Source organism: Seriola dumerili, unplaced genomic scaffold, assembly GCF_002260705.1.
Source record: "Seriola dumerili isolate Sdu_G_001 unplaced genomic scaffold, Sdu_1.0 BDQW01000388.1, whole genome shotgun sequence".
NCBI classification, from domain to species: domain Eukaryota; kingdom Metazoa; phylum Chordata; class Actinopteri; order Carangiformes; family Carangidae; genus Seriola; species Seriola dumerili.
In genome coordinates, this window is record NW_019174643.1 from 1,304,602 (window position 1) to 1,320,336 (window position 15,735).

Genomic DNA, 15,735 nt, shown 5'->3' on the forward strand with positions numbered 1-15,735 from the left:
GGAGTAGCCGTAACTGCCCTCTCTGTAGCTTCAGACTTAGTGAAACCATTAAATCACATTTTAAATGTATTTAATTATCAATAAATGTATTAAAAGCAGCTGCCAATTTGTTCACCACTAACAACAGCCAGATGTTATTTTTTTTCTATTAGATGATGTTACAAATTAATTTTCATCTCCAGTGTCTGAGACATTACTGGATGTATGTGTTCATATACTGTGTGTAGCATTAGCATCAGAAAGAAAGTGTTTGTTGTTCAGTATAAATTCCACTGTCATTTATTGTTGTCTTCACTTTATCTTTGATATTTTCTTCGAAAACATTAGCACTTAGCATTATGTGCCACATTAAATTAACCCATTAAATATTAAATATTAATGGTTTATTTTCACCAGCAAAAACACAAATCGGTAAATTAAAATGTGCTGATTTAAAAACCAAGAATTATATCTCCCCATTCATTTTCAAAGATGACACACAAACACCAGGCTGGAATAAAAACAAAAACTTGCAATAAAATTTTATTTAAATTCTGTCCTGAATCAGAACACGTGCAACAACTGAAACACAGAAACAACATGGCATCACACCGCCTTGTATTTACACGTATGTATGTGGGTGTGTGTATTTTGTGTTGGCGTGCACAGGACAATCGCACAGACAGACGTTCTGAAAACAATTAATATTGTAGAAACACACACGACACCACATCACACCCTGTTGTCATGGCAGCCGAGGGGTTACCGTGGCTACAAACTCATCTGATCATCCTACAACTCTCGCCGTCTCTCTGGAAGGGTCTGAAAGTTTTGTCTTTCGTTCTGCTTTCCCTTTAATTTCTTTGATTCCTTCTTCTATAGCCGTGACTAAATGCTAACGCGATGACTAAAAATCCTTAAATTTAAATGTTCAACACTGACGCTGCTTTCAGAGTCAGATATTTAATCCCAATGGGATCACACGCCTCAGGAAAGCGATCAGAAACTACGACACAAAATTACAATATATGGCAAAAAAGCAGTCGGTTTACAAATATGTGATTTGTAGTTCAGTGGAAAAGCAGGGCTGATCCTTTTTTTAATACACAAAGGTCTCAGCACCTTCTCACAAAACATTTCCAACATAGAAATCTTGAGAGAAATAAAGCAGAAAGAGAAACAAAATAAAAAATGACAGTGAAGAGCGATAGAAATGACAGGGAGGGGGAGACAAGAAGACTTTATCAAGAACCTTCCAGAGAAACAGTATTAAAGTGCATCAACAAAAGGGGCTGAGCAACCAATCAAAAAACAGCCAATAGGGAGGGGAGGAGCACAAAGAACCAATCAGACGTCATTACTGGCAGTGACATGAGGGTCCCAACATTTGACAAGCTGATGTACAAAATCCATTTAAGGCGATTGCAAAAAGAGAATTATGACTTCATACGTGATAAATCTGAACATCTCGTACTTATGAGCTATTATGTCAGTTATATGAAGGAGAATCCGTAATCTATCTCAAACCTTTTAACAGCTGTATCTTGTAATAATGATGTATTAAGCCTTACATATCATGTGATCTTAATTACAAATATTGTAGGCCACAGTTACAATATTATAATGAAGCTAGGTAATTATGTAGTGCCTATCAAATTCACAAGATATGAAAGCCATACTTTAATAATTATGGAAGGTTTTCTTCGTGAATGCAAAGTTATCTGTCAAGTCTAAACTTGGTTGTCGCACTGATCCGATAAATTAGTGTCATGAACAATTTTCCAGCCTCGTGATGAAGAAATTAAATTACACATGTTCATATTTTCTGAGTTTTCTACTATCTTGATGGAAGAAATACTTAACTTGGCAAAGGTCTGTATTAATGGTGTATGAGTGGTATAAGGGCCGGGTATCATTCATTCAGTTTTTCGTTACAAAAACGAATCAATGCCTTTTTCTCACATTACAGAAAGAAGTCTAAACAAGATGGCGTACAGAAACAAAAGAGCGGCATGTTGGCAAAATTTTTAACGTCAATCAGAAACTATTGGATCAAAGAGTGAGAACACGAAATGATGAATCTAACCAGATGTTTTTGACACATTTCAGTTGGTAATAAAGCAGGATTTGAGGTTTGATACCCGGCCCTAAGGGACAGCAGCATGACACAGCAGCTTCAGTCTTTACTAATGAAACAACTGGATGCAGAGGAGGGTTGAGTGAAGTTCACTTTCACGTAAAAAAAAAAGAGTGCAAAAGTGAAAATAACATGAAATTCAACTGAATTAATTGAAAATAAAGCTTACGACACAAAAGATGTGACTTTAATTAAAACATTATTCACTGAAACTTGGCCAAGACAAGGCAAACAAATTCATCATCTTCATATATTACAGCAAAGAAGCTCTCCAGTATTTGACAGGTGTTTAATTAGTGTTTGTTATATACTTGGTAATTGACTGAACCTGAAACTGAACTGTGAGGAGGAAGGAAGCAAAGTAGGAAGACCCTTAAAAAAAAAAATACTAAAAGTCTTTCTGGTTTCTGACGGTCTGAGAGAAAATGAACTCGGCGTTTGGACTGGAAACACCAGCACGGTAACGACCGGGAACTGAACCGGTTTGATTTTGTGTTATATTGTTATTTATATATAGCGTTGAATAGTGGACGCAACACTTGTGTAACCGACTGTTGGAGTGGTATAGTGTTCTTTAAACTTATTCCTGCAATGAAACTCGTATCTTTTTTTTTTTTTAGACCAGTGAAAAAAAGCTTTTACACCAGACTTTGGAGGGCGGGAAAAAACAAAAAACATAATGAGCACAGAACTGGTCGTCCAGCTGGTGATCAGACTCAGTTCTCTCAGGTTTCGTCAGGCTACATCGACAGATCCCAAACGTTTACTGACAAACTTACGGGCGTATAGTTTCATATTACCAAGGTCCGTTACGTACTGTATGTATGTACAATTACACAAATAATCAACACTTAAATCTGTCTGATCAATAATCCCATTGAGTATCATCGGGCCATGGGTAATGAAGGGATGGGAAGGGAATCAGTCTTTGCTGCTGGGTGTCTTCATTACAAAAATAAACGTCTCCTCTGGTATCAAAATAGACGACAATCTTTATCTCTCTCTGTTTCAGGAAGCTCACGGCGCCGGCGACACCACGCCACAACCGAAAGCCTTACGCAGTCTGCACAGCAGTTTGGCAAACCGACAGCAACGCCACGTGACGTAGTGAAACTGTGGAATATACATTTTATATTTACACGTTTGGCTTTGAGCTGTTGCACACATCAGGAGTGAACGGTACTCACTAAAGCAGGGAGGGATTCTTCGCTAAGCTCTCGTCCGTCTACAGCTCTGAAACTTAACGTCTGTCACAGCTTGATTATGTGACGTCTATGTGATGGCAGCTACACCTACTGTAGTGTAGACCGCAGGGTTGAAGAGAGTGAAAGATCCAATCCTTGATTGTCGGGGGTTAAAGGTCAATGTGTTTTTAAAAAGGCAGCATGAGGCCATGCTAGGAGACACGTGTGGTCAGGCAGACGCACAGATGGATGGACAGAGAGACAACGAAACAAGGCAACACTATATTCAGGGTTCCTACGTGGCATTTGAACAGAGGACTGTCACAGGGAGTTCGGACAACGCTTACCGAACGTTACACCGCAGGAGAGACGGAAGACTGACGAGGAAAGTCTGTATCTTATAACCTAAGCCAGGCAGACACTATACAGGTTCAGCCCGAGTTGACCCGTGAACTGGTCCCGCCCAATTTAGAATCGGGCCAATGCTAGATGTGAGCGCTTTGGCAGTGTTTATGTCTGTGGACTTACTGTGTAACCGTGATAATCATCACTGTGCAAGGTGCAGTCATGAAACTCTACAGGTGTGGTCTGAGTCATGAGTGGTTATTACACGAGACGGAACGTCAACATCACGGCTGGTGTGAGATCTGCGTCTTTCATTCATAGCAGTTTTGCACAAAGTAACGCTGCGTTCGTCTCGGTTTGTCAACGTTGTTGAGGACGTGAACTTTCGTTTGAATATGAGAAAATAAATGAAATATTCAAACGAAAGTTCCAATTGTGAGTCCGTGCTTAGACTGAGTGTGAACTCGTCTTATAATGTGTATTATGAGTCAACAAGATACAGTGTCTGCCCGGCGTTACAGATGTTTTCTTTAACCATATACACAGACAAACTATCTAAAGAGGTGATGGTGCAGCTGAAAACTCTCCTCTATAGTGGCGCCATTTCTCTCGTGACCGTTTCCCTGAAAGGTTTGTACATTCTGAAAAACCAAGCTGTAGATCGTCAACGTTCCTCACACCTCGTCGTTTTCTGTACAGCCCTGGAAAGTGTCACCTGGTTTTCTCACGTTATAGGAACCCTGTTTGGAGCCACAGTCGAGGAAAGAAAGCGTCCAAACCGAATACTGTAAAGATAAAGAGGCCTAGAAATATACAGACAGGCAAAAAAGAGAGAGAGAGAAAAAATAAAATACTGTGTGTAGTTGCTGTTCAATACTGTAGCTGTAATACTGCCAGGATGAGTCCACTGTTAAAGCAAAACAAAAACAAAAAAAACAAAAGCTGAATCCACTGCTCAGAGTAGCTGGTGTGTCCTTTCAAAATAAGACTTCCTTCCAAAATGAGTCAGCCATCACACATCAAGAAACAGAGCCTGGCGCGTTGGCAGGCAAATCAAAATGAGCTAAATTAACCAAAAAGACCAAATCTTACAGGAAGCCAGCAGCCCCGAGAACTGCGTCATTGTCCGTTCAATGGTTGTGTAGTTGTTGTGCCGCTCCACCTGGAAGAACCAGGTGACTGAATACTCCGAGACGGGAGCACTCCTTACTGAAGAACAGGTAGAAATACGAAAGTCTAGATCTCTCCTGGATCTCTCATGCATTCATCAAGGTCCTCCAGATTAGCTGATGAAGAAGAATATTGAGCGTTTCCTCTTCTGGCAGCCGACTTTCTCAGGTCCCTGTTCACACGAGCACCGCGGTGAGTTTGATCAACCTCGTGTCTCTTGGGTTTTGTCAGGTCGTCTGTTTGAATCCCGTCTGCGCGCTGAAGGTCCTTCAAGTCAGGAGTCGATTTGTATTAAACTTTCCATCGCCAGGATTATTCACATCTAATTCTACACACAGCATGAACTGAGGCAGATGTGGGTTGATTCAGACATCTGCACGGACAGGTAAGACTGACTTTAATCCCAGTTTAACCTTGGAGAAACATCTGCTGAGGGTACGACCAAGGAACTGGACAACAACTGTGTTAGGTCCTGGATCGGACCTCACCGAGTGTCTGGGAAGAGACCAGAGATGGATCCAGACCAAGTCGGTGAGTTGTGTTTGAGTCCAGACACGTTTATTCAACTATGTAAAAACCCATCCCCTGGTTCTAGCTAGGCTCGAGTCCACCTATGGTCCAGACAAGTTGGTTCGGTTTAGCAAAGATTTGTTCAAAGAGGAAAAAACCCAGTCAGACCCTGGTGCTGGTTCTGTGTTTAGCTTCCACTTGGAACCAGTCTAAACCAGAACCAGGGCCTGGAGCTATCTCGGGTCGTACTTAGTCTAGTGCAGTCGGGTTTGGCTCAGATGTGATTTCAGGTTCACTGAAGTCTGGTTAAAAATCTGAACCTGATCGGAGTCTGTTTGGCCCGGTTCCTGGTTTGGTTCTGTTGTGCTCCTCTCAGGATTTGTCCCCCAGCTGAGACTGCTCCATAGACCCCTCCTCATCTGATAGACCTGTTTCCACGGCAATGACCAATGACGCCACCGAGGCGCTGCTCGCCATTGGCTGAAGCTCACCTGTAGGAGGAGGAGGGAAATCTGGGTTAGACTGAATCAAGATGAAGTGAATTGTACTGTTCCCAATAAATAAGTTAACACTCCGGCCCGGTTGGGTTCTGTTACAATGAGCCCGGATGCATTTGTCTGCTTGGTTTGGTTCCAAACTCAGAGCAAACAACTGGACCGAGAGCTAGAAAGGAGAGGTGTCCGTCCACAGGATCAGAGCGATGGTGAGAAGATCTGTAATTTAGTAATTAAATCCATCTGGTGATTCCATTGATGTTTGTGTATTTTAACGGCATTTCAAACTAGTTGAAGCTATAAATGCTGCTGTATGAGGCGATGGTTCATACAACAGCTGATAAAGGACATACTGAAAGTGTGAGTTGAGCATGTTGATCAATCAAAATGACTCATTCACTGAAAAACGAATATGTGATTCATTGTGAATCAGATGGTTTTAATTTTCTAGAAATTTTGTATTAAACTGAAAGAAAAAGAAAATCAGGGATTTCTGAATGTTGCATTAAATCAAACTTCTGTTCCTCCAAAGTTTCTCATTTCACCAGTAAAAATGTGCATCAGTTAAAAGAGAAGGTTTTTCTTGTTGATGTCTTTCAGCTGCTCCTGAACACTGAACATCTGCATAGTTGATTTGGCGAAGGTTTTTACGCCGGATGCCTCTGATGTACCTCTGATTGCTGTGTCGCAGAAACGCCACCGGGTGTCAGTATAACACCTCTGACTGAATAACGAGGACCCGGCCCTCTGAACACAGTGTGTGTGTTACCTGTGTGTGTGTCGGTGGTGGCCGTCACTGGGCTGTCTCTCAGGGTGTCGGGGTCCTGGTAGTCCTGCGGGAGTCCGACCCGCCGTACGCCGGGGTCCAGCACCACCGAGGAGCTGCCCTCGCTCAGCGTACCGTCACTGGAGGCCCCGGACACCACGGCCTCCAGAGCCAGGGCCCCGACTCCACCTACCCCGCCCACACCGACCCCACCCACGCCGCCCAGGGCCAGGTCGTAGTCCAGCGGCAGGTCGTCCAGGCAATCTGCATTCAGCTGGAATTGAGATGGAGGGAATACGACATGTTTGTAACGGTGGTTTGAAAGGTGAAATATAAATAGTTATTATATCAGTGCGTAGAAAAGAAACTGGGATTCTCCTGGAGAACACTGGTTTCTAGGTAACCTGTACAGGTAAACAGGTTTCTGATGGGATTTTTACATGTGAGCATGTGAATGACTGAAACTGACACTTTGGCCTCGGTGGGGCCACTTTCCTGGACTGGCCTCGGTCGTCACATGACCATGACATAGTCTACATTGTTTGAAAGCTCAAAGTCCCCTGGTTCTCCCTGGCTAGGGTTCACATGTCACTGCAGCAGCTGCTGACACAGGGCTGGTTCAGACATGTTTCTTCCAGAGGAGACCAGGGTTATGACTGTAATCACAAGCGTTGAAGACCTGTAACCTTTTTATTTTGGGTACATTATTTTCAGGGTGGTGTCTGGTAACGGGTTAAAAGCCCCTCTCCCATGATTCCTTTCACACTCACAGCGATGCCCAGGGCTTTCAGGATGTTCATCTTGCACATCGGACATGTGCGATGATCCAGCAGCCACGGATCCACACAGCTCTTGTGGAACAAATGTCTGCAAAGAAGAAAAACACAGTGGAATCAATTACCCTGCTGTTAGTCTGCGTTCACACTGAGGCGCTGGAGGAGAATCAAGTTCACAGCTGCTTTCGTTTGGTGCCGTTACACAAGGCACCAAAGAATCTGGATAAACACGCCTTTTATTTTTTTTTTCTATTTCATCTCATGAATCTCTAAATCTATAACAAGGTCGTCATGAGGTTACAGGAAAACAAACGGTCCAATTTGTCCCAAGTTCAACTCCACATAACAGCAAACAGCTTCCATCAAAGTCAATGTGGCATCACATGACGACAAAGGAAAAACAAGGCAACAACAAAGATCCTCTCTGCTCCTCTGTGTGCAACAGTTCCTGTAGCAGCGTTATCGAATCTTCAGGATTAGGTTTGAGTGTTTTACCTGAAATCTGCTGTATGTTTATTGGATCAGTCAGAAACCAGTCAGCCAATCAGGAGAGAGGTTCTCCTTTCTCAAGGTGTTTACCTGCAGGGCAGTATGCGCACCACGTCGTTGGCCTTGTAGCCCTCGATGCAGACGGCACAGTTGTCGAAGTCGGCCTCCGTCTCCTGGTCGCCCTTCCTGATGGTGCGAACCTGCAGCTTACTGATGGCCTTCTTCGCCGCGTCGCCAAGACGACGCTGGAGAAAAGAAGACAGAAGGCGGAGATGACGGACAGATTTAGTCCCGGCTGACAGAAACATAAATCCCCCGGTGCGCTGTGAGGTTCCTGAGATCAGTGATGTGTCTGTCTCCGCGGTTTCACCTCTTTATGAAACACGGCGAACAGCGACCGCGGTGTCACTTCAGATAAATGTGTTGACGTTATCTCAACAGAGCAGAGAACAAAACAAAATCAGCCTCCTCTGGGAGTCTTCAGCTTTCTCCTGCTCCTCATGAATCTGAATGAGACTCGGGCTTCACGACAACAGAGACGTGGATCTGCTCATTCATCCCCTCGTGTCGGTGGAAGCCACAGTCATTAATTATTATTCACAAACACGGTCTGAATAAAAGCACCTTCACTGTTTGTCATGGTAATTTCTCCCTTTGAGAGGAAGCTGCTTGTGTCTCTGAGGATCTGTTTACATTCACTGCTGCTGCTTCTGTTTCTGATGATCGATTAACGGGTTGCTCCAGTGAGGCCTGGTCTGCAGGGAGCCTGCAAACCGACGCACCGATGGAGAATGTGGTTTGTGTTTATTCGGACACAAAGTTCACAGGTTATTCAAGTCGAGGTGCACGTCTGTACGCCGAGACTGGTTCTTCGTGCTGTTAAAAGCGTGTGTACGAGTCTGAGGCTACGTTCACACTAGCACCTTTTCATTTTAAAATGCGGTGGAAACAGTATCTCCACGCTGCACTAAGACAGGCCTGATGAACTGAACATGGCCTTTAAGTAATTATCTGTAATTCAGTTTCCTCAGCTCTCTCACCGACCTCCTCGTTTCTGACCATGTTTCCAATTACATTCTTACTTCAGTCGTCAAATTATACTCAGGTGTTTTCTGATTTTCTTGCGTGTTGGAAACGTGAGCTTCCACTTTAACATTGGATTTTTATGTCTGAAAGGCATAAATACACTAAGGTGGCAGTTTATTAGGAACACTTAAACTGATGCAGTCCTGTGATGAATCCTATAATGTTCGGTTTGTGTTGATTCGACCTCGCGGTCTTTGTGGAGGCGGCGTCACGTACCTGGTTCCGGTCTCGAGCGTTGGCGTATCTGAACCTCTGGATGTAGTAGAAGACGAGCCAGGCGAGGGAGATGATCATCAGCACGATGAAGGAGATGGAGACGAACACCACCGACGTCCTGCTGACGTACTTCTGCAGGTTCCTCGTCCCGATGGTGATCGTCATGGTGACCGTCACGTTGCGCTCCAGCAGCGACACGACCTCGCGGCCTTTCGGCTCCGGGATCATGATGGCGATCACCTCACCTGTACCTGAAGAGGGCGGAGCGCACCGTTAGATCGTCTGACGGGTAAATGCAAGAACAAGAGAAGAAGACTTGAACATGTTGCATCTTATTTTTAACTTGTTTTGACTACAGGTTGGGAACCACTGACTCTCTTTACTCCTTTTAACCGTGCACTGTGTTCTCCACAACCCCCCCCCCCCCCCCCGTCACTATGACAACCAGCTCCTCGCCCACCCACGGGGGAGAACCACTAAAAATACACCGTTAACCCCGAGAGAGGTCAAACATTCACGTATGAGGAAGTATTTGTGGAAGATCTGGTCAGTTCCTGGAGTCATGGCTAGAGAAGACGAGCTGCTGAACGTGATGAATGAAGACAAAAGAAGAAGAAGATTCAGTGTCTTTGAGAGAGAGACAGAGACGGACGCTGAAGGTCGGGTCTGCAGCTGGTAACACTTCAGCGTCTTGCTCAAAGACACCTCAGACAGAGAGCCGTACCCCCCCCCCCCCCCGACCTTCAACAGCTGCTTTAACAGACGAAACACAAACACACACTGTCTCTGTGAAGACGAACACAAGCCCTTCAGCCCTGCGTGTGTGTGTGTGTGTGTGTGTGTGTGTGTTACTTCCAGGCTGTTTTGATTCAAGCTTAGCAATTTGAGAATTTGAGGTTATCCTTGTGACTGCGGCCTGACTCAGTACAAACACCGCCTCATATGACCCTGAAGGTGCAGAGGAAAAACCTCCAGAGAAGCAGCTGCAGTTACAAAAGTTCAAAAGTTTCATTCTCATTTCAAATATTTAACAAAGAAAAAAGGTTTTTGATAAAGTGCCGAACTGAAGCTGTGACTTGAACCAGATTAAACTCCTTCATCGGTTACAAATGGATCCCAGAGCGGTCGGGAATGTGTCGCCATGTCGACACAAGTTTACAACAAATTAGTCACACGTGCAGAGAGACGCCTTCACCGACAGGGTGGTGATTAACTACAGGAACTAACAGAGAGTGAAGCGAACAGACCAAGCTTCTTGTTTTCATTAAATAATAGTTAATATAGAGAAAATTCACTTTTATGTTTAGGATTAATGAAACAACGTTTCTAGGCTACAGTCGTTTCTTATGATGGTGAAAATGTTAACGTTCACTCCGTCTGTTCTTCATGACGACCCCTGGGACGCCATATCTCCTTTCCTTTGGTGAAGGAAGCTCCAGTGTTTCCTATGCTGAAGGAGATAAGATGGGAAGCTCTGGTCATCATGGCAGCTGCTCAGTTTGAACCTTCATAAGAGAAAAAGACTTTTGGACGCAGCCCGGGTTGTGATTGGTCAGTTGGTCGCAGGAAACAAAAGGAAAGTCCACAGGAAGTGGATTAAACTGTTAACGGAGCGTCTTGGTTCATTTAGTATTAAATAATAAACAGGACTTAGATGGAGGAATTTCCCTTTAAAATACAAAACTGTTTGCTGGTGGTGCACAGGACTGAACCACACCCTCGTCTTTGAATCCAGCGCTACACTAACGACGTGTGTGTGTGTGTTTGTGTGTTTAGACCTGATGCTTTTACTCTTTGTTGCTTTAATGGTTGAAATGACAAATAAACCCTGAAGAGGAGACGCTCTGTGTGTGTGTGTGTGTGTGTGTTGTTGGATGAATTCCCCTGAGGCCAGCACTGAACTCCTTTCAAACCCCGACAACACACACACACACACACAAACACAAACAAAATCGATTAGTCTCCACCTAAAAATAATCCCCTGGGATCGATGTGTCTCTCACACACAATCATTCGTCCTTCTATAGCTGTGAGGACCCACCATGAAACGACACACTCCCGATCCTTTCACCTGAACCCAACAGATGATAAAGCCAGCTGATTCCACACACACGGATTAACACTCTCAGCAGCCTCGCCCTGACACGGACTCTCGGCCCGTCTAGTTATTTCTTCTTCAGACTGAGGATGAATGTGTCTGACTTTAGAGAACGGGGTGGGACAGAGACCAAACCAGCTCGTTGTTATCAGCAGCTCTGAACTAATCTGTGGGATGAGCAGAGGAATGATAAAGCCAGCTGATTCCACACACACGGATTAACACTCTTTCACAGCTGAAAAGCCTGACTGGACGTCAGAGACCGGACAGGAGACAGAACTGGGAACACGTCCTGAAAATGGTCCAACGGCTTCAAGCGACGTTCTAGTTCTACATCTGCAGCAGAGTGAAAATACAGCTTCAAATTCACAGTCCAAATCCCCAAATCCAGTCCAGCATCATAAAGGACAAAGAGGCAATAAAACGATAAATCAATTATCATTCACCGCTCATCGTTAATCAATGAATCAGGGAATCATTTAAAGTGTGGCTGAGCTTCACAAACAGCAGCAGTGACACAGAGAAACACGCTCACTGAGCCGAGCCGTAACTCTGCAGTTATATAACAGTAGATGTCCCAGTCAAGTGAGGCTGAAGCTGACAGTCACTCTCACTGTCAAATGAACTGCAGTTGGTTTTCTTAATGAAATTTTGTCTAAAAATGTCAGAAAATAGTTTTATATTATAATCAATAATCAGAGGAGAAATAAAGGAAATCCTTTCTTTACTGTGTTTCTACTGCGTCCACCTCAACCTGCTGCTGAACATGTGAGTGACTGATAGTTAACCAATCCTTTCTCTCATTAGCACAGAGCAAAACATTCAGTGGATGTAAAGGGGGAAAAGTTGATGATTCACATTAATAATAATTATTATAATAAAGTTTATTTATAGAGCTGTTTTTATACAAGAGATGTCGCTCAAAGTGCTTCACAAGAAAAAATGAAATACAATAAAATGATGACCAATGATGTTATTAATGTGATTAGAGTTCTCAGGTTCCTTAAGGTGTTTGAAAGGATTCAGATCCAGTAAACTGTCACTGAGCCCACGCAGTCTGGTTCAATTTAAAAGACCTGCCTCCACTCGGCATTGTGGGTAACATGGGGTCTCTGCAGCAGAGAAAATGAGAAAATAATCAGGAAAACCTGAATCCGGATCAGACTGAATTAAATCTAAACAACACAGAAGCCCAGAGCTGAGACCGAGTCCGGAGGCAAAGTGCTGGATGGACGGTGGACTTCTGAACCCAGCGCTGACGCTGTGTCTGGGGGAAATGACTTAATGTACACATGAGTGTCCAATGACTGATTCCCACAGAGTTCATTGGAGACGGGGGGTGGGGTGGGGGGGGGCTGCCAGATCCACTTCTATATAATATGAAGTCCAGCTCCTGTCAGAAACTGACCCTGACCCCGAGAACTGTCATGAGAAAGTCGATTTAGAGTAAACACTGGCTGTTTGTATTTCCCTGCATTTACTGACTCCCAAACTGGGGTCCAGGGTCCAGCGACCTCCGGGATCCCTAAACTGGTTTCCAGCTGTCAGAGAAACATCTGTGAGTCCGTTACCTCCCTCAGCAGCACTGACAGAGGGAATAAAAACAACAGTTTAGACAGGAGGACCTCACTTCTCCCTCTGCTACGACTGCACAGTCTGTTATGTAACTCAACACTCATCACATGGAGTTTCTCTGCTTCTAAGTGAATCAGACGAGCGTGTTTTCTATAATGAGTCGAGGTGGATGCAGCAGGTCTGGGAGTCGCTGCTCCACGTCGCAGACTGTGTGTGACAGACACCAACAACTCGTCTAACGCACGAATAAATTAAATGAAAATCTGATGCTGTTACGTCACAGCAGCAGCGGCAGAGCCACAGACCTTCAGTCAGCACTCTGTCTGCTGGCTCCTGGAACAGGTCTGAAAACCAGTTCAGACAGACTGGGACCCAGTTCAGACCATTATTTCCATTATGGATTAGTCTGCTGATCATTTTCTTAACCAATCAACTGGTCTATAAAAGGCCAAAGTGACAAGAACGCAGCTAATTTATTTTCGATTGCCTTGGGTTTTCAGGAGAAATCTTTGTTAGCTTCCTATCTCTCCTTCACACCATCTTCTTTATTCACTTCAAATACATTTAAAAATATGACCAATACACAGGATTTAAGTTTAATTTATCAGCTGTAATTGAGGCAGATTCACCTCAATGTCACTAAGAGAATCAGAGTAAAATCAGTCAACTGACTGAAGTTGAACATTTACCAGTTTCTGCTTTTTGTAAATGAGACTTTTGATATTTGGGCTCTGGTGAATTGTGATGAGCATTTTTCACTATTTCCTGACAGATAATTGAGCAAACTGTTAATAAGATGAACTGAAACAGAAGATAATCATTAGCTGCAGCAGTGGATGAAAACCAAATGTATTATGCTGACTGCAGCCAATGTAAATTTTTGCTGTTTAGTCTTTAAAATGTCTGTAAAAGTGTAAATTCTCTCTTCAAATGTCTTGTTTTGTTCAACAGTGTCTTTGCTCTCTCTTATTCAATGATTGAAAGTTGCCAATTATTAATTATTTGTGGATCAGTTAATGACTAATTATTGCACCTTTAAATTTGTGGATAGCTGGTTGGGTTTATACACAAAGAACTGCAATACTAATTTGAAGGAATGTGTGTTACTGTGAAAACAGGAAATTATGTTGATCAATTATTCTCCACCTGCACACCTGAACTTATCCATATGATATCCATACCCACAATAATCAGGATTTCACATTGCAGAGTTGAATAATATGAACATGAGTTCCACTGATCTGTTAAAGTGCGCATTTAAATAAGGAACCCCATCATACCTGGATGGGGCATCGTGATGGTGTCGTTAGCATTGGTGGACCCCACGTTAAAGATGACCACGGCCGAGGCGTTGTGGTTTGCTGCGTGGCGGATCTTGTCCTTGTAGGTGCAGTTGCCCCGGGCTATCAGCGCTACCCAGGCCCCGGCCTGTGCGGGCACCGCGAACCGGGTGCTGGGGTCGCAGGCCTGGCGATCGTGCGGGGCTGCGGGCAGGACCACCACCCCCTTGGCGTCCCGCTTCGGCGAGTGCTCCCCGTAGCGACCGCACTCCGTCTTCTCGGTGCGGAGCTCCGAGGTGGCCGGGTCCACGTAGGTGATGTTGACGAAGGCGGTGTACCACTCCTCCCGCTCGGCCACGGTGAAGTCCAGGCACAGCAGGTGGACGAAGCAGAAGGAGAGCAGCCACGTAGAGAGGGCCAAGCTGCGGCAGGCCGCCACCAGCGAGCCCGGGGCCATGGTGATCCTCCGCGGTGAGAGCGAGCCGCCCGTCGGTCGATCGGTCGGAGGAGCCCGATAGCGTTAAAACTGGAGATGCCTACTCCACCATGCTAACCAGACCACCGACCTGGTTATTCAATCCGCCTTTCTAATAAATTTCAACTCCCGCCCCGTTTTCGCCCTCCCTCGTTTTGTTTTTATCTTTTCTTCGTGTTTTCAGCCGCTCCCCTCCGCCGTGCTCCGGACACCTCGCAGCAGACGCCCGTTAGCCGCCTCCATTTCCAGCCGTCACCGAGAACAAAACAAAAACACCCACGGGAGAAGCATAAACAGAGAAACGGCTCCGGGCAAAACGGACCGCGGGGACGACGCAACTGAACCGTAAATAAGTGAAACACCAGGCGGTGATTTTCACAGCATTTCAAGGTTTACGGTTAATAACTGTAAGTATAAACGGCTAGCTGAACGCTGCAGGCCCGTTAAGCTGCATTGTTTTGACTGGGCCCGAGTGTCCACAGGCGCTGACGGTAAACAACACGTCCGGTGTTGTCTCTTCAAAATAAAAGCCAGAAAAAGAAAATCAAGATTAACCGATAAAGTGATTAGTTAATTGCATCCCTATACAACTGCTGTATCTATCTATACTATGGAATCACCCATCGTTCATAATCACCACTGCGTACTTTTTTTTTTTTTTAATAAAATGTTGTTTCAGATTCCACTAGACCAAATTTAGTATATGAGCAACTATTGTTTTATTTTGAAGGGCAAAACATCTGATTTCCGTTCTGAATTTATCTAACTCGGTCTGACATGACGCAGCTCTGTTTGCAGTGATACTGAGCAGCGCCACCCAGCGGCCCGGCTAAAAAACGCTGCTCTAAATCAACGATGATACAAGACTTTATAATTAAGTAAAATTAGCAGTGTACTTAAAATATTCACTGTTAAACTATTATATCATCGTTATTTTGCTTTATGTAAAGTTGGGTTATTTTTTACATATAATCTTAATTTGATCGTTGACTACCAGATTAATGCAGTGAAGTAAAATGCACATTATTTCCCTCTGAATATGGTGGAGTAGACGTATTGTATAAAGTATTAGAAAATGGAAATACTTCAAAATTTTCTTAAATTCAGTCTGGCAAACATTTTTGTTGGGTCATCTGCTATGACAATAACTTTATT

General features: G+C 44.2%; 1 protein-coding gene across 1 annotated transcript; it reads right to left on the reverse strand.

Moving 5' to 3' along the window:
* Window positions 1-514: 514 nt before the first annotated feature.
* Window positions 515-15,037, reverse strand: LOC111233346 (RING finger protein 150-like). The gene is made up of 6 exons (XM_022761146.1): window positions 14,106-15,037; window positions 9,153-9,403; window positions 7,941-8,095; window positions 7,356-7,452; window positions 6,589-6,859; window positions 515-5,816 (listed from the first exon to the last, which is right to left on the reverse strand). The coding sequence occupies exons 1-6, from the start codon at window positions 14,560-14,562 to the stop codon at window positions 5,698-5,700; spliced, it is 1,350 nt and encodes a 449-aa protein (XP_022616867.1). The 5' UTR covers window positions 14,563-15,037; the 3' UTR covers window positions 515-5,697.
* Window positions 15,038-15,735: the final 698 nt, after the last annotated feature.